Source organism: Pongo pygmaeus, chromosome 11 (assembly GCF_028885625.2).
Source record: "Pongo pygmaeus isolate AG05252 chromosome 11, NHGRI_mPonPyg2-v2.0_pri, whole genome shotgun sequence".
Taxonomy (NCBI): Eukaryota; Metazoa; Chordata; class Mammalia; order Primates; family Hominidae; genus Pongo; species Pongo pygmaeus.
In genome coordinates this window covers 118,305,219-118,330,023 of record NC_072384.2, presented here as the reverse complement: position 1 = coordinate 118,330,023, position 24,805 = coordinate 118,305,219, and the positions used below count along the sequence as shown (strand labels likewise).

General features: G+C 53.1%; 1 protein-coding gene across 15 annotated transcripts in view; it reads left to right on the top strand.

The window, feature by feature from the left end:
- TNS1 (tensin 1) overlaps positions 1 to 24,805 on the top strand; it is a 211,352-nt gene that overhangs the window by 150,552 nt on the left and 35,995 nt on the right. For all 15 annotated transcript variants that reach the window (XM_063647941.1, XM_063647939.1, XM_063647938.1 and 12 more), the window contains one exon: positions 11,857 to 13,443. In XM_063647941.1, the coding sequence (XP_063504011.1) occupies positions 11,857 to 13,443 (1,587 nt within the window). The remainder of the gene's footprint in view (positions 1 to 11,856; positions 13,444 to 24,805) is intronic.

Sequence of the window (24,805 nt, the reverse complement as noted above, 5' to 3'; positions counted from 1 at the left end):
GAGCCAGGGGATCAGGGTTCTTATAAAACTTCCTGGGGGCTTTCTAGTATAGCTAGTCCCCCTGGATGGTAGTGGAGAACCATCAGATGGGGTTGCCACTGGCAGGAACTATTGTGTGGTAGTGTTTTCCAAAGTATGGTTCAGGGGTCAGACTGCTAATTATATATGAACTGATATTAGGTATATTTATTTTGATGCATATTGGAAAAAAAAGTATATATTTTGCACATTCAGTCTGGGACATCATGGATATTGTGCTTAGAACTAGTTTAAGTTAAATGAAGTTTATTTTTATAACTCACAAAATAATAATGTAGATGGTATTCAGATGGACAAATAAACATGAAGGTTGTGTGCAAACAAAATCTCTGCTAATACTGTTGTGGGTTGGGTGGGGTGGGGACAAGTGGGTGAACTGGGGTGCCTTAAACCTTTCAAGAGCCCGAGGTTTGTTGGTTAGTTCTAGAAGGCTCTATGGAGGTAGGAGGATAATTGCAATAGTTTGTCCAAACTGTGGTCTTCCCCAGGTGGAGCCTGAGGCATAGAACCCCTCTGCTTCCCCTCCCCTGGTCTCCTTATTTTTAATGGTCTCTTTGAAGTCTGTGACACCGAGCTGTCCCATTTTATCTCATCAGTGAAGTTAGGTCAGTGGCCAGGGTACAGGGCACTGGGTACCATTTTTATTCTTCCCCTTATTTTCTTTCTTTACCCTCAAAGAACAGCAGCCAGAGAGGGGTGCTGACAATGGGGAGGGGCTGAGGGCTCAGGTGTCTGAGGGGAAACACAGGGAGTAGTTGGGCTGTGCCTGGCAGGGCTTTCCCGCCCAATCTCGCAGTACCAAACTTAGCTGGGAAGGTCTGGGCACGAGGATGGGGTGGCCATAGCTCAGGGCAAGCCTGTGTCTGTGGAAGCATTTTGGGGTTGCAAACTAACTGGGGCCCTCTGCATGGAGACACCAGTTGCTGAAGCTCCCACTGGCCTGGCCACAAAGCCCAGATCACCTCCTGTCCACTCTGAGAATTGGGTTGGGAGATTCAATCGATATGCAAATAAGTCACAAACAACATGCTAATAAGAGTGGGGATTTGGTGTCTTATTATCAATTAGGGACTCCTGGCACTTTTTAGGGCACACCAGGATAATGGTGGGAACTTGAGGGCCGTTCACCTGCCTTTCGGCTGCGTGGCTCTCGGATCTTGGTGGTTGGGAATGAGGGTGAGGCATTACGAACTCTGACAAGTGATACTCTGCTATTCATGATTTCCACAGATGGGAACAAGCAGAATACCAATAGCCAGTCAATTGGAAGCATCTCAGGTGGCCTGGAGGATCAACATACCTGGCCAGACACACACTGGCCTTCCCAAAGTTAGGCCCTCCAAAATGTCAAGTTGCCAAGCCAGAATCCAAACCTTTGCACTGAGAACTTCATGTTGGGGCTCCTGTCCCCTCCTGGAGCCCTGCTTGGGTGACACCCCAGTCCTTCTATTCAGGTCCTGTGTTCACCTCTGGGAAGTGCAGGGCCCTGTGGGGTTTTTTTCTTTTTCCTTTTCCAAGCCAAGGAAGTGTCCTGGCTCCTAGACTCTGCCCTGTGGAGGGGAAAGGGAGAGAGAGAGAGGGAAAAAAAGATTTCCACCTTATTGTTCAGCAGCTGGAAAATTGTTGTCATCTGTTCTGCCTTCCATTTGCTGAGAATGGAAAAAAAATGTGGAAAATTTGGGGAAATAAATCTCAATACCCTCATAGGACCTCTCTCCCCTCCCTCTCTGGCCCTTGCATCCCTGCCTCTCCACTAGGGGCTCAGTTTCACTTTGCTCCCAGATTCTCTCCCTGCTTCTCTTCAGGGCACTGGGGCTGCCATGGGTTTGGGACTGAGGCTGGGCTGGGCTACACTGGGACTGGGCTGGGCTGGACTGGAACCCGGCGGGGCTGGGCTGGGCTGTGCTGGGACCGGGCTGGGCTAGACTGTGCTGGGTGAGAGTTGAGCAGGGGCTGGGGCTGGGGCTGGGCTGGGGCTGGGGCTGGAGCTGGACTGGGCTGGCCACTTTTCCTGACTCCCGGCCGGTGGGAGTGGAGGGCTTGGGAAGCCACCGTGATGTCATTCAAGAACTGCATAGCTGCAGGATGATAAGTGAAGCCCTGGGGACCCAGCTGGCTGAAATTACAGACAGTTTTATCCCACTGGCTTCCTACAAGCCAGAGTGAGGCAGAGCAAGCCGAGCTGGGGAGAGAGCGCACAGGAGAGTGGAGGGAGGGAGTGGGGTGTGTGTGTGTGTGTGTGTGTGTGTACATGGGCAGGCAGGAGGCACTGGCTCCTCCCACCCCTGACAGTCGGAGGGAGCCTGAGTAGGACACAGACAGCACTTGGAGCTGCAGCCATGTAGGAATTATTGGGAACTTGGGGCACCAGGATCAAATCAGAGCGGGCTTCCCTCCGCTTCCTCCCTCTCCCTCCAGAGGGTAAGTGTCTGCTGGGCAGTTGTTTTGTCTGTGAGTGTTCTTGTGTGGCTTTCTGCTGGACCTGGGCTGGGGTGCTCATGCTTCTGTGCTGGGAGGGTGTAGAGGGGCAGGCTCTGTCATGACCCCACCTGGGAAGGGCTTGTGGCTGAGCGGGGCTGTGGTCCGCTGTGCTGCTGTCTGATGTGGATGTGACGGGCCTGGTGGTCCCCCTCCTGGACTTGCTTCTGGGACACGTAAGAGCCACAGCTTTCAGGGCAAGGGTGCCTGGGTTGGTGGGGGGCCGTGTGTCTGAGTTGTCCTAAGTCTTGCGGGGGTAATGGTTCGTCTTGTGCGCGAATGGGGTGGGCAGAGGGAATGAGGTGGAAGCGTGGATAGCTCTGGTGAGATGTTATTCAGGACGCCCCCTCCCTGCATCTGTGGCCTGAGCTTTGGGGCACCTCCAGTGCTCACCATTCCCCGCCGGCCTCCTGTGGGCTCCCATTCACGGCTTTCTCCTGACTTTGGCAGAGATCTTGGCAGCTTGACTCTCCTCTAGCCAGGGATCTCTGAGTGCCCAGGCTGGCACCCTGGCCTGGCAGAGAAGAACTTCAGCTTGTTGTGGGCTCTGGAGCTATTTTTACCATCCTGAGTGTGCCTGTGATATCTGCTGCCCATATAGGCTGAGGGTAGGGGTGGGAGTGCCAGGCTCGAGTTATAGCTCCAGGCTGGGGGGGACACAGGCCAGGCCAGAGTCAGGAGGCTGGGTCTGAGAATTCACATTTGCCCTGCAGGCGTGGGCCATCCAGGGCAGGGCAGATCACTTGCCCTCCAGGCCCCTGGTCTCTCGGGACTGAAGTCAAGGTCACGATCAGGTTTTCTGCTCCTACTCCCTTTTTATGGGGGGCATGGTATGAATTCAAGTAAGATGATATCTGGGACAATTGCCATGGGTCCTTCCTAAGGAGGGTCCAGGGACACATTTATCATCATCGCTTGACAGAAGCACCATATATTATGTTGTCCTGTGGTTCTGGGTCCACAGTCATAGTTGGAGAGTCCGTCTTCCAATGCCCCCAGCCCCAGCCATCTTCACCTTGAAGTAGCATTAGGGACAAGAGCACTGAATGGGGAGCCGGGAGTCGGTTTTGTACTTCCTTGCTGGGTGACCTTGGGTGGTCCTGAGCTTGCTGAGCTTCATCGTCAGCCTATAAAGTGAGGGGTGGGCAGGGGGATTAACTACTCCCCTAAGGCCCTTCAGCTCTAAAACCCCCAAGGCTTTTAAAAAGCTCTCTTGGCTGAGCCAACCTCCTGGGCCCTGGAGATCCCAGTTCTGCTGTCCCCCAGAGGGCCTGGAGCAGCAGAGGCAGCCGTGGGTGGTAGGGGCTCTATTCTTTATTTCAGTCTGAAGCTGACTTTCTCCATCTTCAAGGCCACAGGCTGACATTGAGATCTGGGCTCCATGTGGGTCTTGGACCTTGAGCCTCCCTCTTTTTTTCTTGGACTCAGCAGAATGGGGAGGTGGCCAGGAGAAGCCCAGCTGGTCCACTCTCCCTGGGTCCAGAGGCAAGCTTATAGGTGACACTGGTGAGGTCACTTGCTTAGAGGACAAAGCCACTTGAGACAAGACTGACAGCACAGCCCTGAGAAAAATCTTGTTCCCTCCTGTTCACTTTCTGAAGGTGTGTGCTATTAAGTGGAAAGAAAAACAGGTGTCTATTTGTCACTCATGGACTGGTCTGTCCCTGCCCACAGGGTCCCAAGGCCCTGTGCTTGTTGTGGGCTCTGGAGCTATTTTTACCAAAAAATCTTTGGTAATTTTTTACCAAAAAATCTTTTTACATGTTCGCAACGTGCACCTAAGTCTCCTGGGCTGACTTGGCACCTGCCCTCTTTGCTGTTTCAGAGGCTGTGTCTCCTCTGTGTGGCTCTCCTTCAGAGGTTCAGGGATTTCTCTTCAACCTCTAATTCTGCAGATCTTCAGAGCTCCTGCGGAAGCCCATTCCCCTTGAGAAAGTTCCAGAGCTCTCTGAAGGCTGTGGGGAACAAAGGGCTGCCTCAATCCCCAGCTGTCTGTGGGAAGGGAAGCTGGCATGGGTGGAGGCCAAGACTGTCACAGACTGAGCCCCAGGAAGTCCCTGCCACCAATGCCAGGATGTTTCAGGAGGTCGGGGTCTTCCTGGAGTCAAATGCTGGGGTTCTCCACGGGGCCCTCTCTACCCTTATGCCTTCCTCACATCACTTCCCCTGGCAGGTTAAAACCCAGTGGGGCACTCTGAGCCACTTCTCAGGCTCCCGCAGCTGCAAAGCTTCCACTCAGTGTGCCGCCTCATTTCCCCTGGATGGAGCCTGGCATTCTCCACACAAGTCATGGGTGACAGAGAGGATCTCCAGAGACAGCACCCTAACTTTTCGATGCATATGCTGTATCTTGGGATCCACAGATGGGCTTTGGGGTGTTCATCAACTCCCTTATTTCACCAGATCTCCCAGGGGTCCTTGGTCTAGGAAAGTTAATGTCCACTGGGCTGGAGTGTAGCTGGAGAGGTCTGTAGGGGATGCCATGGGGTAGGCTTTGGCTCAGGGACCTCCACCATGCTCAGCCTTTGCTGCAGAATATGAGGAATACCTGTCTTCATGTTTTGGCTGCACTGACTCTCTTCCCTCACCTTTGGGAGAAACTTGGGGTCCACCTAGAACCCATGATTTTTCACTGGGTGGTGGTGAAAGAAGAGTGTCTCAATGGCTGACAGAACTACATAAAGCTTTCTTGGCTACTCAGGGTAATGCAAGAAGCGTTTATGGAACAAGCACTGTTCCCTAGGGCCATTCTGTACAGCCATGCAGGTTACATATTGAACTTCAAGAGGCATCATTCACACAGACCACGTTGTGGATGGCGCCATCTGGGAATCGGCCCTAGGGAGAGGGAGAGAGAGAGAGAAATAAAGGCTCTTCCTCAACAAGCTCTCAGCAAAGTGGGAAGACAGGAATGGACATCAGTAATGACCATTCTGTGGGTGACTGTTGTCACAGTAGAGATGTCTACAAGGGACAACAGGAGCACCGTGGAGGTTTACCTGAGTCTGGAGGACAGTAGGGAAGAAGTTAGATTAAGGGAAATTTCCCAGGGAAGTTCGAACTGAGTCTGAAAGCGTTTGCCCAGGAGGTTGGGAGTTTCACGGGCAGGATGAGGAAGGGCATTGCAGGGAAGGAACAGCATGCACAGAGGGGAAAGAGCGTATGAACAGTTGAGTTGGAATAGAGTGAGGGGTGTTCGGGGTGTGGAGGACAAGGAAGTGAGGCTTCAGAAGGTAGGCAGAGGCCTGATGGGAAAAGGTCTGACATTTCCAGCGTGGGGGTTGGGCTTTACCCTGTGGGTGATGAGAGCTATTGAAATGTAAAGCAGGGGATGGAGAGAGGAAAAGTAGAGAGTGCTTGGATATGCCAGGTCTAGCTTAAGAGCCTTAGCTCCTGAGTGCTATCACTCAGCAAAGCTGCGCACACACACTCGAATCCTCACCTGACAGGCCTGGAGGCTGGGCTCTGAGTGAGTAAGTGGTCAGTGCAAGCTGATATGGCCATTAAGATGGGAGCTATGTTTCTGAGTGCTGGTGTGTCTGGCTGCCGAGGTGGGGTGGGAGGGCGCACTTCCCTGTCTCCTCTCCAGAGCCATCCCTTGTGGCCTTCCTGGACCCAGCCCTCCCTCCTGCCCTGGTGCCTGCCGCAGCCATAGCCTCTCCTGCCTCTTCCCATGGCTGGGGCAGAGTGTGTGGATAAGGAAAATGCAACCAGAACTTGCTCTCCGGGCAGGCTCTTGGCCAAGCTTCACTTCTCATCAAAGCTCACCTGCCTCTCAGATGCACGTGGCCTTGGATTCCCCACTCCTCCTTTTAAGGAGTTTTGCCCAGTCTGCCTCCAAACTGCCTATGTCTGGGGTAGGCACGGTGCTTCTTCCTATTGGCATGGCACTGATTTTCCCCATGTTGGGTGGTCATCATGGCTCTGGGTAATGCATTTTAATGAATTGTTATTTGCTGGACTTGGACCCAAAGGACTTTTTATCATGAAGGGACTCATCCTGAAAACCTTAATAACTCATTCACTATTCAAAATCTACCTGCTGGCCCGACAGGGAAGGGTCTGTCCTCACTGAGTCATCGCCAACGAAGGTGACTCCTTTCTTGCAGTCAATATGGCTGGCACCTTCTATTCTTCCTGGTTTGACCGTCTGTCCTAACATCTAAATAAGCAAAACTTCCCTACTTCTCATGAGGAAGAGAAGTGGGGTTTCTTAATCTCAGAGCCCAAAGTGCTGATCAGCTGGGGTGGGTTTCTCTAGATGTCCTCAAGCCATGTGTGTACCAGGACCCCTGGAGAGCTGGCAAAAATGCAGATTCCTGGCCCCACCCCAGGCCTCTGAGTGGAAGTCTTTGGGGATAGGGTCCTGAAATCTAGATTTTTAACAATCTCCAGAGGAGGTTCTTATGAAAATCAAAATTAGAAAACAGCTGCCCTGAAACCGTGTGACTTTAACATCCCCTATTTGTTTCTTTCGTTCTTTTTAAAGTGTGTGAGATGGCTGCATCCTTACTTTCCTGCATCCCAGCCTCAGCTGCATGGCTAGTGCCACACACACCTCTGCACCTTTTTCTGCGAGGGAGCCCCGGGGAGTGGGTGCACACCCTAGTCAGCTGGGGATTTTCCTCAGAGCTTTCCAAAAGCATGACTCGCGCATCTGGATTATGGCTGCCCTGGAATAAAGGCCCCGTGGTGCAATCAAGCTCAGCGTTGAGGGTGGAGTCTGGAACTCTCTGCAGCTGCTGAGAAGAGCAGGGAGACATCCTCAGACAAAGACAGTGGGGCCATGGAGAGATTTTGGGTTTTGCAACCACCAAGAGGAATGGGCAGGACACTGGACCTTTCAGCCCACAAGGGCAGATGTCCAGGCTGGCTAGGCTTGGGGCCTGGAGCTCTCCACTTGGGGCCACCTGCAGCTTGTGTTTCTGCTTCAGTTTATCCCACTCCATTGTCACCCGTGACAATGCCCACAGCCCCCAAACATGCAGACCCCTCCCTCTAGCCCATGCCCCATTGTTCTGGATGTCCAGCCTCCTCTCATCTGAGATGCATTCCCCTGAACTGATCACTCCCTTTGTGGCTGCTGGGACTTCAAGAGGATGGCTCTGGAGACCCCTCAGATTAAGAGCCATAAAGCCACCTTCCCAGCCTCCCTTAAGTCCTCCTCTCATCCTCCTCTACCTTATTTCACTCCTGTCCTCTCTGCCCCCGTCTCTCTTTTGCCCTTCCTGCCTTGACGGATTGAAACAAACATTGTGTTCCGGCTTCTTGTGGTCCCGGTAAAAAAAGCTCTAATGAGGCCGCGGTGGATGGGGGGAAGGGAATGATGAGAGTGTGTGCGCCCGAGTGGGGGCTGGGGGACTTTTGTCTTGTCTCTGGTGGGAGGAGGAGCGGCACATGCTCCACAGATCCTGCCGCTATGCTGGGGTTTCGGCAGAGCCCCCATCGGGGCTGGACAGGCCTGGGACCAGCCTGGGTATTCTCAAAACCTCCCTTGGATAGGAAGAGGAGGACAGCTCAGCAAAGGTGCCGAGTGGCCTGGAGGGTGCAATCTGGGGCCAAGAGACATTTCCATTTGTAGTTAGCAAACAGGAGTTAATTAAACAATTTACATCTGTTCGATTTTCTTACTATGCCTTAGTGGCTTGGCTATGATTGTTCCTGATGTTGTTGCTGCAAACAGGAGCCCACTTGGGGATAGATTACATGACAGAACAAGTTTAACATTGACATTTTCAAAATCGATGCAGAGTGGGGCTTGGCCACAGGGGCAAGGAAGGGCTGAGATATCAGGTAGTCAATTCTCTCTCCTGCCTGGGGGATGCCTCCATAGCTCTCATGCTGAAAGCTTTTCTGTTAGTCATGACTGAGATGCTGCAGGGGCCTATGTGCTTTCTGATTTGAATTTGCCCCCAGTGGCTCTCACTATGGAACATGTCTAAGTGCGGAAGCCACTGGACACACCAGCCTTTGCTTTGCAGCTCCCCACTTCTCAGACCACATGAGCATGAATGTGGGGGATGAGGAGGCGCAAAGGTTGGAGGGGATCACTGGCCCAGGAGGGAAATTCTGGCACCTCACAGTGTAGGTGGCAGAGGGGGTGCCCTGGCCCGGGGTGGGAGGGCTGCAGCTTTCTAGGGACAGTGAGAAGGAAAGCCAGCTCTTCAGATTTCAGCCAACTTGTCCAAGGAGCCCCATCCTCAAGAGAACCACCCCAGAGATGTGAGTGCATCAGAGGCTCCTGTCTTCAGTGCTTCGCCCCTCTAGAAACAGGTGGCTGGGGTCTCTTCTTTTTTTTTGAGACGGAGTCTTGCTCTGTCACCCAGGCTGGAGTGCAATGGTGCAATCTCGGCTCACTGCAACCTCCACCTCCCAGGTTCAAGCGATTCTCCTGCCTCAGCCTCCCGAGTAGCTGGGATTACAGGCATGTGCCACCATGCCTGGCTAATTTTTTGTATTTTTAGTAGAGAAGGGGTTTCACCATTTTGGCCAGACTGGTCTTCAACTCCTGACCTCAGGTGATCCGCCTGCCTCAGCCTCCCAGAGTGCTGGGATTACAGGCATGAGTCACCATGCCAGGCTGAGGTCTCTTCTTTTTTGTGGAGCAAGGAGCTCAGTTCTTTGGAGACAGTGGTCATGAAGGTCAGCCTCCCTCATCCTACAGGGAGAGGACCCCTTTACGATGATAATAGGGGGTTGGAAGAGGCAGCTGTGCCTGGTCCTGCATCTTAGCAGCCTTTAGGAGTCTAGGCACAGGGCCAGGTTGGTGGAGATTCAGAATGTATTTTAGCCAAAACCCCTTTTCAGTTCAGACCAGCCCCCAGCCCTGGGCCCTGGGCCACTGCAATACTCTGGTCCTGTGTTTTCTGGGGCTGGTGTTGGCTGAGGTCCCAAAGCCCTAAGGAAAACTGGGGGCAGAGAGGTGGATCTGGAGAGGTCAGTAAATGAGGAGGGCATCCAGTCTCCAGGGTGTGTGTGTGTGTGTGTGTGTGTAGCGGGATGCGAGTGCCTGGTGGAGCATCTTTGTGCCAGTTCTCTGTGTTGTAACATGGCTGGCCTGTGGTCTGTGTGTGTGTATGTTGATTGGGATGTTCCTGTTTTGTGGTCGTCTGATCACTTGTTTTTGGCCATGGGCTTCTGTCAGAGTGTTTATTTTTAGAGGCTGCCACTTCTGGCCTAAGGGCTGATCCTTGGGCATGGTAGGAACATTTGTATTTTCTGAAATATTTGTGGCTTTAAGTATTTATTTGGGGGTATTCCTGCCTGTTATGTGTTTATTCTAATTTGTGTGTATGTATGTGTGTGTGTGTGTGTGTGTTTGTGATATGAGGGAGGTGTAGCATAATAAAAATTACATTCTGTTTGAAGGAAATTAGCTCTGATTTTAAATCTTGGCTTTATCAGGTAGCATTGTTGGCACATAAACGGTTTCCCCTCTCAGAGGCTCGGTTTCTCCCTTGCTGTGATGGGTGTAATACTGTCTGGCTCGGAGATGATGGCTAGAGAGGATGCGTGTGTAGAGTGCCCGGCGAAGTGTTGGCGTTTGCGCTGTGCTCACTGCACGGTGGTCACTGTTGTTGGTATTTGTGTGTACATGTTCATACCGGTGCTGTCTGACTGTAGTTCTTGGCATTGTGTGGCACCTAGTGTGTGCTCATGCCTGGGTGTTTCTGATTTGGGTGATCTCTTACTGTCTTTTTGTTTGGCTCGGTTTGTGACTGCTGGTGTCTGGCTGGAGCTGGTGCAGTCTTTGGGAGGGGGCTTTTTTCCTTGCTAACGGAGAGCCTGGATTAGAGTAAGGGGAGGTGCGTGTGTATGTGTGTGTGTGTGTGTGTGTGTGTGTATGTCTGGGCTGGCGGCTGGGCTGCTGACTGTACAGGGTGTGAAATCACTGAGTTCCTCTGGGCGGGGAAGTTCTTCATTCCTGAGTCAGCCCTTTGGCCCCGAGCCACCCAGTGCTCACTTTTTCCTTCCAGAGAAAGTGTTGCTCAGGGGGGTCCTCAGAGCTGTCTGCAGACAAGAGGACCCTCTCCCCCGTGAAGACATCTTGCTTTTGTGTTCACAATCCCTAAGATGCTTCCCCTCCTGCCCTAGTCCCTGAACCCCCTGCATCAGCACCCTATATGCCCCTCATCTTCCAGCATAGGAAAAGCGTGTCCCCTCTGGCACAGGGACTGTTGGCTTGGCTGAGCCCCACCTTGGCCCGTTCTTCAGGGGCCCCTGGGCTGGCTCAGAGCAGTGGGATCAGGATGCTGGTCTTTGCAGACCTGCTGCGATTCTGCCTGGCATACCTTCCCTGGACCCGTGTCCCTTTCCTGGATTCTTGAGTGGTATGGGCTGAGCTTGCTGGTGGAGGGATAGGGGTCCATCAGGAGTGGGCAGTGCTGGGGAGGAGCTGGGAGGAGCCTCTGGAAATGTGGCAGTGGGCAGCATGAATGACATTGTATCTCTGAATGGTTCTAGCACATCCTTTGCATTGAGCTGGAGACAAATCTAGCTGAGGGCAAGCTTGTCTTAGAGAGTCCCAGCTCTGCCTTCAGCCTCCCTGCCACCACCACCTTGGGCATGGTGGGGCCCTTTGCTGCACCCTACTGCCCTCCTGGGTTCTCCCCCTGCTTCCCTGGGCAAAGGCTATCCTCAGGGGTGACTGGCCGTCCATGCTGATACCTCTGTGGGCATTCAAGGCAATGACTACTCTCCTGGCATTCTGCCTCTAATCCAGAGTGGGAACTCCAGACATCGAAGCAGGGGTGAGACTTCCTGAGATGGGGTGGCAGAGGGGACTGAGGATGCTTTGGAAATGGTCATTCAGGAATTAACGATACTCATAATGGCGATGGTTAGGGCTCCCAGCTGTTGACCTCCCATCACGTGCCAGGAACTGGTCTCAGCACGTCATGTGTCAACTCATTTAAACTCGAAGCACTGTGTGTTTAATGAATATTGGCAATTTCAGATGGTTCAACCAGATTCTATTATTATCCCCATTTTCTGGTCCAGGAGGCTGGCTTAGAGAGTTATTCATGCCTCTGGTCAGGAAGCTGGTGAAATGCCAGAGCTAGGCTTGGGACTGGAGCAATTTGCGCCCAGCACTTCCTGCTCAGTGTTGGGCTCCACTGCCCGGCCCTGAAGCCGAGTGTTGGTGAGGCTCTGCCCCAAAGCCTGGGGTAGATGTTTTTCTGTCATCTCCCCTTTTCCCCACTTCAGGGTGGTGAGAGGAGGTTTTAGGATGCAGGGCATGGGAGCTCTTAGCTTCTTTCTCTGGGAGAATGGATGATACCCCTGCCTCCCACTAATGTCTGCTGTTTGTTGTCTCCCTTCCGGCTCTGTCCCTCGCAGAGGTGGTGGGACACACGCAGGGGCCGCTAGATGGGAGCCTGTATGCCAAGGTGAAGAAGAAAGACTCCCCGCACGGCAGCACCGGGGCTGTTAATGCCACACGTCCTACACTGTCGGCCACCCCCAACCACGTGGAACACACGCTTTCTGTGAGCAGCGACTCGGGCAACTCCACAGCCTCCACCAAGACAGACAAGACCGATGAGCCTGTCCCCGGGGCCTCCAGTGCCACTGCTGCCTTGAGTCCCCAGGAGAAGCGGGAGCTGGACCGCCTGCTGAGTGGCTTTGGCTTAGAGCGAGAGAAGCAAGGCGCCATGTACCACACCCAGCACCTCAGGTCCCGCCCAGCAGGGGGCTCGGCTGTGCCCTCCTCTGGACGCCACGTTGTCCCAGCCCAGGTTCATGTCAATGGTGGGGCATTAGCATCTGAGCGGGAGACAGACATCCTGGATGACGAGTTGCCAAACCAGGATGGTCACAGTGCGGGCAGCGTGGGCACACTGTCTTCTCTGGACGGGGTCACCAACACCAGTGAGGGGGGCTACCCAGAGGCCCTGTCCCCACTGACCAATGGTCTGGACAAATCCTACCCCATGGAGCCTATGGTCAATGGAGGAGGCTACCCCTACGAGTCTGCCAGCCGGGCGGGGCCTGCCCATGCTGGCCACATGGCCCCCATGCGGCCCTCCTACTCTGCACAGGAGGGTTTAGCTGGCTACCAGAGGGAGGGGCCCCACCCAGCCTGGCCACAGCCAGTGACCACCTCCCCCTATGCCCATGACCCCAGCGGTATGTTCCGCTCTCAATCCTTTTCGGAAGCCGAACCCCAGCTGCCCCCAGCTCCAGTCCGAGGGGGAAGCAGCCGGGAGGCTGTGCAAAGGGGGCTGAATTCATGGCAGCAGCAGCAGCAGCAGCAGCAGCAGCAGCAGCAGCCTCGCCCACCTCCACGCCAGCAGGAAAGAGCCCACTTGGAGAGTCTTGTAGCCAGCAGGCCCAGCCCTCAGCCATTGGCAGAGACCCCCATCCCCAGTCTCCCTGAGTTCCCGCGAGCAGCCTCCCAGCAGGAGATTGAACAGTCCATTGAAACACTCAACATGCTGATGCTGGACCTGGAGCCAGCCTCCGCTGCTGCCCCACTACACAAGTCCCAGAGTGTCCCCGGGGCCTGGCCAGGGGCCTCTCCACTCTCCTCGCAGCCACTCTCTGGATCCTCCCGTCAGTCCCATCCACTGACCCAGTCCAGATCTGGCTACATCCACAGTGGGCATTCGTTGGGAACCCCTGAGCCAGCCCCACGGGCCTCTCTGGAGTCTGTCCCTCCTGGCAGGTCTTACTCACCTTATGACTATCAGCCATGTTTGGCTGGGCCTAACCAGGATTTCCATTCAAAGAGCCCAGCCTCTTCCTCCTTGCCTGCCTTCCTTCCAACCACCCACAGCCCTCCAGGGCCTCAGCAACCCCCAGCCTCTCTCCCTGGCCTCACTGCTCAGCCTCTGCTCTCACCAAAGGAAGTGACTTCAGACCCCTCCCGGACTCCAGAGGAGGAGCCATTGAATTTGGAAGGGCTGGTGGCCCACAGGGTAGCAGGTAAGAGGTATTCCGTCCTGACTCCTTCTACCCCTTCCTTATTTGGTCTTGCTGGGGGGAGGTGCAGGTCCAGCCATGACCCCTAAGCAGATGTTGCTTTCACTGGTGGGAGGAGGCTCTCAGGAGCCTACATGCTAGCCAGTTATCCCTTCCTGCATTCATTGTCTGATAGGCACCAAGCCAGACACCAAGTTTCAAAGTTCAATGTCAAGCAATTCTTGCCCTCAAGGAGTTTACAGTCTAGTGAGCGGACAGGTACACAGACAGATGATTTCATTAGAGAGTAATGTGTACTGTGACAGAGGCGGGACCAAGATCCCAGAGCCTGGGAAAGCAAAGCTTACCACCTAGGGCAGTCAGGGAAAGCTTCCAGGAGGTGGTGACTTTGGGGTCGGAGTACAGACTTTCTAGACAGAGAGGAGACTCTGCAATTGCCTGTCGTGCTGTCTGTCCTAAGATTTTAGTTCCTTGGGGGAGACATGGAGAAGACAGGAGGGAGGCCTTTGTAGACTCAAATTCCTTCTTAGGCCCCACTCCCAGAGGCCATGAAAGAGCCTGAGAGGGTATCCTCAAGCCCTTAGGCTCTATCTGTTGGGATGGGGAGGCCAAGGTTCCCCTTCCGAGTCAGTTTTCCTGTTAGTCTTTGCTGAGGACCAGCCCTATATGGGAAGCAGGCGCTGACAGACAAAGCTCCTTTTGCTATCAGAGAGTGGGCTTCTCTTTTGGGAGAGAGGAAAATGGGACACTCAGAAGAGCTTTTGGGGAGACAAAGGCAAGAAATGGCAGCATGTCTGGGGCCATGTTGGGAAGGACAGCTGCGACGTTCCTTTCCCACTGGTCTAAGCCTATGCCCATTTCACAAGGGTGGCTGAACTTGGCAGGGAAACCTGTTGGGTGACTTTATTCTGGAGGTGAAGCCCAGACAGGGGTGGACCAGAGACTGTGGATTTGGGTGGACCTTGTGCCAGCCCCTCAGCTGACAGGGTGGTGGGAGCTCAGCGAGGAGGAGAGGAGCCTGGGCAGCTGTCTCTGTCCTCCACCCCTTTTCCTAAATTTAGGGGAAGCTGAGTCACCATGCCAGCTGCAGGGAGGGAAGGAGACACCCTCCCTGGAGATGGACCGTGGGTTTAGGGAAGCAGCTCAGGGCAGGCCAGCTGGCTCAGGACCTGGTGTGGGGACACAGGCTCCCTGCTCCTATACTTCAGAGCAGAGCAGAGTCCCCAGCTCCGCTATTGGTCTAATAGCTTGAAATTGGCCATTGCAGGAGTATTTACACCATGGAAATTGGCAATCAGCCTCACCTCCCATAGAGAGCTGGCCTAGCAGTAACCATTCCTTTCACCTGAGCATCGGAACAAAGGATGGGCAGCTCTTAACTTCGGAAGAAACGCTCCATGGGTGGTCCATATGGGCTTTGACTTCTGCCTTCTCCCACATCTGGGCCCCTGAGATAAAGATACCCCCCTGGCTTTGTCAGCAGAGATCCTTTTCTTCTTGGTTTTATTGAGGGGAGAGGGATGGGGCTTTCTGAATTCCCTTTGAATTTAATTCCTCTGCCAATATTTTGCAAGGTTGGAGTGGTGGCCTAAAGATTAGTGACATGCTAGTCTAATGAGGGGCAGGATCCAGGAGCCTTCTCTCTGGGGGAGCAGAATACATTTCCTCCCCTACAAGAACCCTTCCATGTAGCTCTCCTGGAGCTTGCTCAAGAGGAGGCCATAACCCTAATGGCCCTGGGAGGATGCCCATCTTGTAGTGGACTGCCTTTTAGCCCTTTCTCTCCTACCAGCTTTCGAGGGCTTGACTGTCAACTTCCATATTCTGTAGCCTCTCAGGCTTTGGCTGCCATGAAATCATAGAGAGGGAAGGATACTGTTGGCACAATGTTCCCATTCCCTAACCCTGTTACCATTTCCTCCATCAACTGGGAGTGACTCAAGAGAAGGGATGAAATGTATAGAGGGGACAGTTATATTTGGCTCCCAGGGCTATGAAGTTGCCTCTTTGGTTCAAGCCCTGTCATTATGACAGAATTTATGTCAGCAGGTCCTGCATGAGTAACTTCCTTAGCAGCCTTTCAGGGTATCTGCAGTGCCTGTGTAGATAAAGGCAGACAGACAAGATCAATGTGTGGAACAGTCTGGGAGCCAGGGAAGATAGATTTCAGCACTACTTCTTTCTGCTCTTTCTACATCTCTGCTGTAAGAAGCTGGAACATACGCTTTGACATGAGTCACCTCGGAAGCTCAGATCTTTGGGAGAACCTCTTCATGGCCATGAACTTGACCTGGTTTCTCCTGGCTTTCCTCCCCCAGGTCTGCCTTTTCCCCATTGGCTGTCCTCCATACCTCAGTCTCATGTCCCTGGTTTATTCCACTTTGATCCAATCACCCTTGTGCCTTATTCCAGCTTAAGTCGTAGAGGAGAATGTAGGGGCAGTTTTCTAATTTGATAAAGGGTATGGACCAGAAATTTATAGCATACATCCCACTTTCCTGTGGAACATTGGAAGCATTCCTATTAGAGCCAGGGACAAAATAAGGATGTCTGTTATCACCACTTGCATCTAACATTGTATTGGATGTCCTAGCCAGTGCAATAAGACAAGAAAAAGAAATAAGAGTCAGAGTGGGAGAGTCCAACTGAGTTATCTTATGTCCCTGATTCTGTGACTGGACTGATCTCAGATGTCTCTAGAGGTGGAGATTTCAATACATGTTGGAAATCAGATATGGATCTTATCCTTAAGAAGTCTAGAGTTTAATAGGGGGAAAAAAGAACTGGAACTTTAAAATAGTCTTTTGTAATAAGAGAGGTAAGGAGAAAGCTCTGCAGGAGAGAGGTGAGGCAATCACTATCAGCTAGAGATGGGGGAGGCAGTGTTAAGTGTGGTTTTATACTGAGCCTTGGAAGATGGATAGGATTTTGAAAGTAAACGGGATCACTGGGCAGAGAGGGTTCACAGTGAAGACAGGAGAGAATAGAAAATGTTTGGAGAATGGCAAGTAGACTGAGAACATATAGTCTGTGTGAGTGACAGTCGGGATAGGTAGCCTGGGGTCTGTCTCTGGATGATCTTAAATACCAGACTAAGGAGCTTGCATCTTACCTTGCAGCAATGTAGGAAGCCATTCCTGTGTTTTCATAGGGGGGACATGCCATGACCGGAGCTGAGGTTCAGAATGATGTGGCTGGTGGGTCTGGGTAGGAAGGACAATAAATGGGAGAGACTTTGAGCCAGGAGATGATAGGAGCTTATTAGATAGCCTAAGTGATGCGGGGCTGGATTAGGGTGCTGACCATAGGAATGCAAATGAAGAGATGATGCAATGGATACTGTGGGGGTAGAACCAATGCACTTATGTGTTGATTGGCTGGAGCAGATGAGGGAGAAGGATCATAAAAATGATTCTGAGCTCCATGAATAGAAATAGAATGATGGTTCTCTTAACAAGCAGGAAGGCAGGAGGAGGACGTTGGGTGGAAGATGAAGCCTTGGTGTTAGATATGTTGAGTTTGAGGGGACAGTGGAGCCTCCAGGGAGAGACATATGGAAGGCAGCCAAACTTTGGAATTGAGTGTGAAAGAATGGGAAGAGCTACAGGTTTTGGAATCATTCTCACAAAGGTGATAGTTAAAGCTTTGGGTGTATGTGAGATCTCAATTCAGAGGGCTTGGAGAGAAAAGAACTTAGGATGGAATGGCCATGAAGGGAGGTAGAGGCTGCAAAGGGGCTGAGAGTGAGTGTTCGGGTGGTGGCAGGAGACCAGGACAACATGTCATCATAGAAGTCAAGACGGTAAAGGGTTTCAAGGAGGAAGGGCAGGAGGTTAGCAGTGTCAGCCTGAAGAGATCATGAGGAGGACTGAGAAAAATCCACTGGGCTTGCAAATTAGGCAGCCCTGTGTAAAACATCAAAGGCATATTTTTAGTGTGTGTTGGTGACAGAAACCAGACTGTGGGGGATTGAGGATGAGTGGAGAAGGAGTGAAGACAGCAAGCCAAGTACTCTTTTGAGTGGTTTTGTGATAAGAGAGGAGAGAGTGGTAGCTAAAGAGGATAGTGAGAGATTGGGAACTTTTTTGTAAATATAAGAGTCATGAGAATGTTTGTATGTAGAAGAGGAGGGGAGTAGGTTGGACATGGGGGGAGGAAGGATGAGAAAAAGAAGAGAAAGAAAGAAGTTGATAGAATAAGGTCTCTAAGGAGGTAAGAAGGGATAGGCCTAGGAGCCCATGTAGGTAAATTAGGCTAAACCAGGAGGTAAGATACCTCTTCATGAAATTGGAATAAAGGATAGATAAAGATAGAGGGAAATATTGATGTCAAGCTTTGGGAGCTTGAATTGAAAACTCTTGTGTTTTTTTTTTTTTTTTACATTTTGTTCTGAAAATAGGAGATGAGTTCAAGGCTCATTCAATCATTCAATTCGACATGAACTTCTAATAGGTGCTGCTTGCCAGTCTAGGCTTTGTGAAAATGGTGGCAAATAAAGATCCTTGCCCTTACGGCAGAGATGGATACTGAGCAAATAAGCACATATACATAGGATATGTCAGACATGTGATACGTGCCATTGAGATAAAGCAGTGAGAGGTAGGGGGTGGCTGGCTGCACTTTACATGGGATGATCAGGGCTGGGCAGTGAGAGATGAGCCCCATGGAGCAACAAGTGCAGAGGCCCCGAGGCAGGAGTGTGCCTGGCATGGCTGGAGTAGAGTGATCAAAGGAGGCATAGCAGGACACAAGTTCAGAGAGGAAATGGGAATGGGGACAGCTTGCAGAGGGTCTTCGAGGTGATTGTAAGAGTGGTGGCTTCTACTCCATGTGGCATGAGAAGCCTTAGGAAGGATTTGGGCCCAGGAGTGACATCATCCGACTTGTTCTGAATTGACCAGGGTGGGCAGGACGGAAGGAGGGAGAGCAGTTAGGTGGCTGCTGCTATTGATCTGGGCAGTGGCCATGGAAAGGGGAGAAGTGCTCGGATTTTAGACATATTTTGGAGGTAGAGCCAACAAGATTACTGATAGATTATACATGGAATGAGAGAGAAAGAGAAAAGTCAGAGACAATGCTTAGGTTTGGGGCCTGAGCAACTAAAGAATGGAGTTGCTCTTTATTGAGATGGGTAACAAGAGCAGGTTTCAGGGGAACACTAGAAACATACTTTTTGGACACATTAAGTTTGAGATGACCATGAAACATCTGCAATGGTTGGATAAATGAGTTAGGAGTTTAAGGAGAAGAGGCTGGAACTTAGAGATATGGGAATTGTTGACATGTACATGCCAGATTAAGCATAGCACTGGGCAATGTCACCGAGGTGTTGAGGACAGGTAAGGAGAGGTCCCAAGGATGGAGTCCTGGAGCCTCCCACATTCCGAGGCTATAGACAGGAGGAGGGAACCAGCATAGGAACTGGCATGGAGCAGCTTGTGAAGGAGAGGAAAGGTAACATAGCTTGAGCTCTGGTGGCCAGGGCAGGGCAATGTTGGCCACTCATGTGGCCCCTGTGGTGTGAAGATGGGTTAGAAGTCAACAAGGGGCAAGGAAAGGATAACATAGCAGGTCCTTCTAGTGCATCTGAGTAGGTTCATCTTAAGGACTTTTCTGGTGATGACCAGAAGCTGGGGGCCAGAGCAGAAAAGCACAAGGGGTTCCCCAGGAAAGAGGATCACTCAGATGGCTGTGGTAAGGAGCCAGGGCGTGAGAGAGGGTGACCCTTGGGCTCAGGCTGGGTGTGTTACCTGGGTCCAGGGAGAGGCAGGTGCCCAGGAAAAGACGGGTGGTTCAGGAACAGGCCTGCCGCCTACGGGAGCAGGTGACGGACGCGTGAAGTCTCCTGGTCCCACGATGGCACCTCTGCTTCCACCCTGGGGTTAGAAGAGAGGGAAACGCTGTGGTGCTGACCAGCAGGAGGTCCATCTGCCTTTTGGAGAAGCAGGACCTTGGATCCCCCTCTCTTCCTGTCTGACACCTTCCCCACCTCCCTCCAGTGTGTGCCCAGATACCAGAGTCAGAACACCAACTAATCTTTTCTCTTTGTTTTTGTTTTGTTTTGTCCTGTTTAATGCCCCGTCCCCTGCATTCTCTGTGTTTCCCATGTCCATCTGTTCCCTGTGCTGTTGGTGGGGTGCCTGCCTTGCCCCATATCCTCGCTTCCTGCCTGCCTCCCACTCCCTGCTGGCTCCCCTGGGGTGGGGGGTGGGCAGCATACAACGCCAGGCTGCAGGGCATCGGACACAGTGGCAGCTTCCCACCCCCTCTTCTCCACCGGCTCCGATCTTCCTCCCTCTCTGGTGGGTGGCTCTCCTTCCCCCTTCTCCCTTTCCAGCTCTTTGGCCCACTTTTGAGCATCAGTTTCTTTTTCACTCCTTCTTCATGTGCTATTCCTTCCAAATCTTTCCCACCTTCTTCCTTCTCTCCGCTGTCTTTTCCTCTCCCTCTTCTGTTGTTCTCTGGTTTCCGTCTGTTTCTCCTTCTCCTTCCCCATTTCTCACTATCCTCTCTTCTGTCTCCTCACTTACTTCTCCATCCCTCCTCTCTCCAGCCCTCTCTCCCTCCTCTCTGCATGAGCCAGAGCTCACTTCTGCATGAACATGGGCCTCACGCTAGCCTTGGCCTTGCCTGCTGGGAACAATGTCTGGAATAACTAGACTAACATTCAGGGTCCCCTGTGGAGATGCAGGCCTTTGCAATGAGGGTGCTCAGTGAGGGCTCTGGACAGTCCAGCACTCCGGCCACCCTAGCCAGACTGCCTGGGCTGCAGGGCTAGGTCTCGGCAGGAGCCAGGCTGAGCTTTGCATGGGGCCACCAGACACAACACAGAGCGGTGCCCCAGCCCCTGCTGCTCTGTCCACTCTTGAGCATGGCACACCCTGGGGACAGCATACCCCCTCTGGTCCCACTCCTAATCTCTGATCCCATGGCCAAGAGTCAGAAGCCCTGGGTTGGGGTCCTGACCCTGCCTGAGACCACCTCTGTGACCTTGGGCAAGTTTCTTAACTATTTAGAGCTCGATTTCCCAATCTGAGAAGTGAACAGATGATAGCCCTGTCCTGTTGTATATTTTGCACAGTGATTTGACATGCCCGGACCTTGTGGATGCTTCATCGGGGTCACGGTAGTTCATTTGAGAATGATGCCGTCCACTAACATCTACCCCTGGCCTCTGGGACACGCAGGCCCTTAGGCGTTGAGCCCTGGCCAAGGAATCACCTCTTCCTTCCTCTGCTCCTCTGACCCTGGAGGCTGGGTCAGGGAAGATGCCGTGCTCGGGCCTACCCCACACCATGCCCCTGAGCAGCTCCAGGAAAAGGCCTAGGGGCAATGGGAACTGTTGATTCCCAATGTCAGTATCTGGTGCCTCCATGACCCCTCCTTCTCCGAGTCCAGGGATGATCAGGAGATGGCTCTAGCAGACTGCTCCCTTCAACCGCCCCTCCCTCCTCTCTTCTCCCTCTGCCCTTCTCTCAGCCCAGTGGTGGGGAGTGCAGTGTTCAGCCAGGCCTGGGTAGGGGCAGGTTCTGGGATGGTGGACCTGCCTTAAGGGGAGCTGGCATGGCTTGCCCTAGGGCTGCTAGTGTGATCACCATATGGCTTTCTGGCACCCTGGCCCAGCAGGTGGCCTCCCGGATCCTCTCGCTTCCGGAGCCCCAGGCATGCTGTCGGACACCCAGCCCTGCCACCTGGAGCTGAGGAATCCAGTTTTTGGGAAATCGGAAGACTGGAAAGAAGAGCTGGGTCTGTGAGGGTGGCAGTGGCCAGTCTGGGGGGTGCAGAGGAGGCACATCATGAAGCCTGACACCAGGGTACTCGTCCACATGATCCAGGGGTGGTGGGGAGCAGTGCTTTGCCAAAGTACATGTATCAGTCTGTGTCAGGGCTACAGCTCCCAGAATTGCAGGGTGTGCGAGTGTGTGTGTGAGTGTGTGTGCGTGTGTCAGATGAAGGGGATTAATTGCCTCCAGTCTGACTCACGCTAGAGGAGCCTTGGAGTGAGCTGTTGTCCAGCACAGCACTGTCGTGGCAGCAGAGTGACGCCTCCCTGGGAAGGGGGCTGCTCTGGTGCCCTGCTCCTCAGGTCTGGGGGCCTGTGTGGAACCCTGGGGCTGGGGTAGCTGCTCATCCTGGCAGGGCTGTGGGGAAGGCCTGATGCCCGTGTATGAAGCAGCCCTTAGAGAACACCCAGGGCTCCTTGAACATAGGGTGTTAGGGTCCTAAAGATACTTTGCTGTCATAAGTGTACCCCGGCCTTCTCAGCCTCCTGGGAGCTTCTCTTCCTTTCTTCCTCTGGCCACACAGTCTCCTGCTGGGGTAGGAGCTAGCCCTAGAGGTTCTGAGGGCGACCCAGTGGCCCCACTATGTACCCCCATCATCCCAGTGTCCTGCTGCCATTTCTGTTAGGCTGTGTGTGTGTGTGTGTGTGTGTACATGCAAGTGTGTGTGTGTGTGTACATGCAAGCATGCACATGTGTGTCTGTGCAAGGCACCTGCCTCTGCCGGGGTGCGTGTGGGAGACAGAGGCCCTGAGAGAGAGAATGGGGCCAAAGACTGAGAAAGTCCTGGGGTGGAGGGTGGTGGCGGGAGGGAAGGAGGTGGGGAGAGCAGGCCTATTTTTATTATCGGTCAGCCTCTGGGACGTGAGAGAGGGTGTTCTCTCCATGACACTGGTTGTCAGCTTGTGTCCAGACACCCCAGCTTGGCTAAGGAACAATGGGGCTCTCTTCTCTCCCCTCTGCCATGCCAGTCTCCCCTCCCATAGAGCAAGACAAGAGAGAGGGAACATGTCTCTCCAGGCACTCCAGGCGGATCTGGGCTTGCCAAGGGGGACAACAGTGGGACACTGTGTTCAAAGAATGTGAGTGGCCCTGACTGGCCATTGGTGCCATGGGGCCATTGGTGCTCTGCAGGGGGAGGGGCTGGCCCCGTGGGAGTGGAATGCAGGATCTTACCCCTTCCGCAGAGGGAGGCGCTGCCCTGCAACTCCTTAGCTCTTTGGAGGTCATTCCCTCTATTTCCCTGCCTCTGGTCAGAACATGCTCCCACGTGCCATTCTGGTGGTGATGGAGAGAGGATTGGGAAGGTGCAACTCACCCTCAGATGGCTGACTGCCTCATGCCAGGATCTCACATTCTCTATGGATGTCAGGCGCCCCCTGCACCCCAGGCTGCTGCAGGCATCTGTGGCCCCTGAACGTGGAGAAAGCTTTGGGAAGGTTGGGCAGAATGTTCTTTGTTTGTCCAGAAGATTCGGTGCCTCAAATGCAAACAGATCTATTTTTTAACAGCAAATGTCAGATCCCCAAGCAGGGAAACTGGCCATGCCTTGAAAAGGCAGAGGGATCTGCCAGAAAGAGCTGCTGGGGGCAGAGTAGCCCGGAACTGAGACCAGCCCTAATGCAGTTCTTTTAACCTTGGGGCTGAACTGAGTTCCAAACCCCAAGAGCGTTTCCCAAATGGGCTTCTTCTGTCACAATTATTGTTAGAAAATCAATGGCTATGTCTGTTTCTCTCTAATGTTTTTGCCAGGAATGAAACCAGTGGCAGTGTTGGTCCAAGCTGCCCAGGAGACCTGAGTGGGATGGGGGCTCCGGGGAGCTAAGGCCTGGGAGCCTGGGGTTGCTGCAGGGTTGCAGCAAGCTGCCCACCCTTCCCAAAACCACACCCTTCTTTCCTCCAGGTAGATGCTCCTGGCAGCCCCTGGCTGGGTCTAATGGGACTCCTATTTTTCTATTTTGCGAATAAGGGCTCTTCGAGGTGTGGGGCTTGTTTGCTTTAAATGGAACAGTTTGTAAGTGGCAGAGTGAGGTCAGAGTCTAGTTTACTGTCCCCATCCTGGGCGCTATTTTCTTAGCTGAGATGGGAGCAGGGCTGCCCCTGATTAATAAAGAGCCCAAAGCGGAGACTCAGGGCACCACTCGGTACCTTCTGCATTTAATGTGCAAATGCCAGTCCTGCTGCTCTCCCGACGCACCCCCCACCCCCGATTATGGGAGCCCCTGATTATGGGAGAGTATGAGGGTGTGTCTCAGAGTGGCTGTGCCTATGTGAGTGTGAGGGTGTGTCTGCCCGTAGGCTTGGCAGCCGGCAGCCTACTGTTCATGACAAGCAGGAAGACTTCCCAGGCGGCGCTGTTTATGGCAGCCTTTGTGGCTGTGCTAGACTGGGGGTGCTGGGGGGCGTGCCTGGGGACATGCAGTCCTCATTGTGGATGGCAGAAGATGTTTCTGTCTGAATGAGGGTGATTTCTGCTTGGCTGTACTGGCACATTCCTAGGGGCTGGCAGTGTGTGTGCAGTGTGTGTGCACACACGCTGACTCATGTGACCTGAGGCCTTTGTTTCTGCTTGGCTGTACTGGCACATTCCTAGGGGCTGGCAGTGTGTGTGCAGTGTGTGTGCACACACGCTGACTCATGTGACCTGAGGCCTTTGTTAAGTCCTAGCGGTGGGGAAAGCAGGGCTGGGAATCTCTTCCCAGAAGATATTCAGGACCAGAAGTCCACGCTTCAGGCTGGGTCTTGGCCTCTGGGACCCAGGAAGTGAGTTTTCTAGGATTCTGGGAGCCAGCTCAGTGAGGCAATGGATTCCGTGCCTCAGCCCAGCTGTGGGAAGAGGGAGTGGGAAGGAAGGAGGGTGAGATTAACAGCATCCCCAGGCCTGTGGAATGGGATTGGGATGGGAAGTACAGAAAAGCAGATGGAGCACATGACTTCTCTCTGCCTGCTCTTCAGCTGGGAGGGACATGGTGGGATCCGCCACCATCTTTGGGGCAGTGAAAAGGGGGCGGGGAGCTAAGGGGCCAGTATAAGGGGAGTTGGTAAGAGGTTCAGCGGTACACCGGATGAAGTTGGGGAACCCCAGAGAAAGCAAAAATTATCCCAGAGGCCAATTGGGGCCGGGGACTTCGGGGACTTTGTAACAAGGCTTAGTCATGTCTTTGTTTCTCCTTGGGAGTACCATTTGCAAGATGATGCAATTTAGCCCTTTCCAAGAGTTCTTCCCCACAGGCTTGATGTTGCTGGTTGGTTGATGCAGTTGCCTTGGAGACTCTCTTTTCCCTCCACCTCCCCTCCCTTGTCTGGAAGCTCTGGCCCTCCGCCTCCAGGGGTTGGAAGTAGTTGACATCTGTTTCTTGTATCAGTCCTTTGTGTTCTTGGTCTCAGTCCTGTGGGGAGAGATTCCTGGTGAAGTCTGAGCCAATCTAAGCAGATCCCCTCTCCTGCAGAGAAAACCTGGGGTGTGAACAGAGTTGGGCCCAGAAGGGCTGAGGGGAAGACAATGGGGGATGACAGGCGAGCCCCAGCTTGGCCTCTGAGCTAGGAGGCACTGCCTTCTCTGACGGGATTAGGCAGGCCGATTG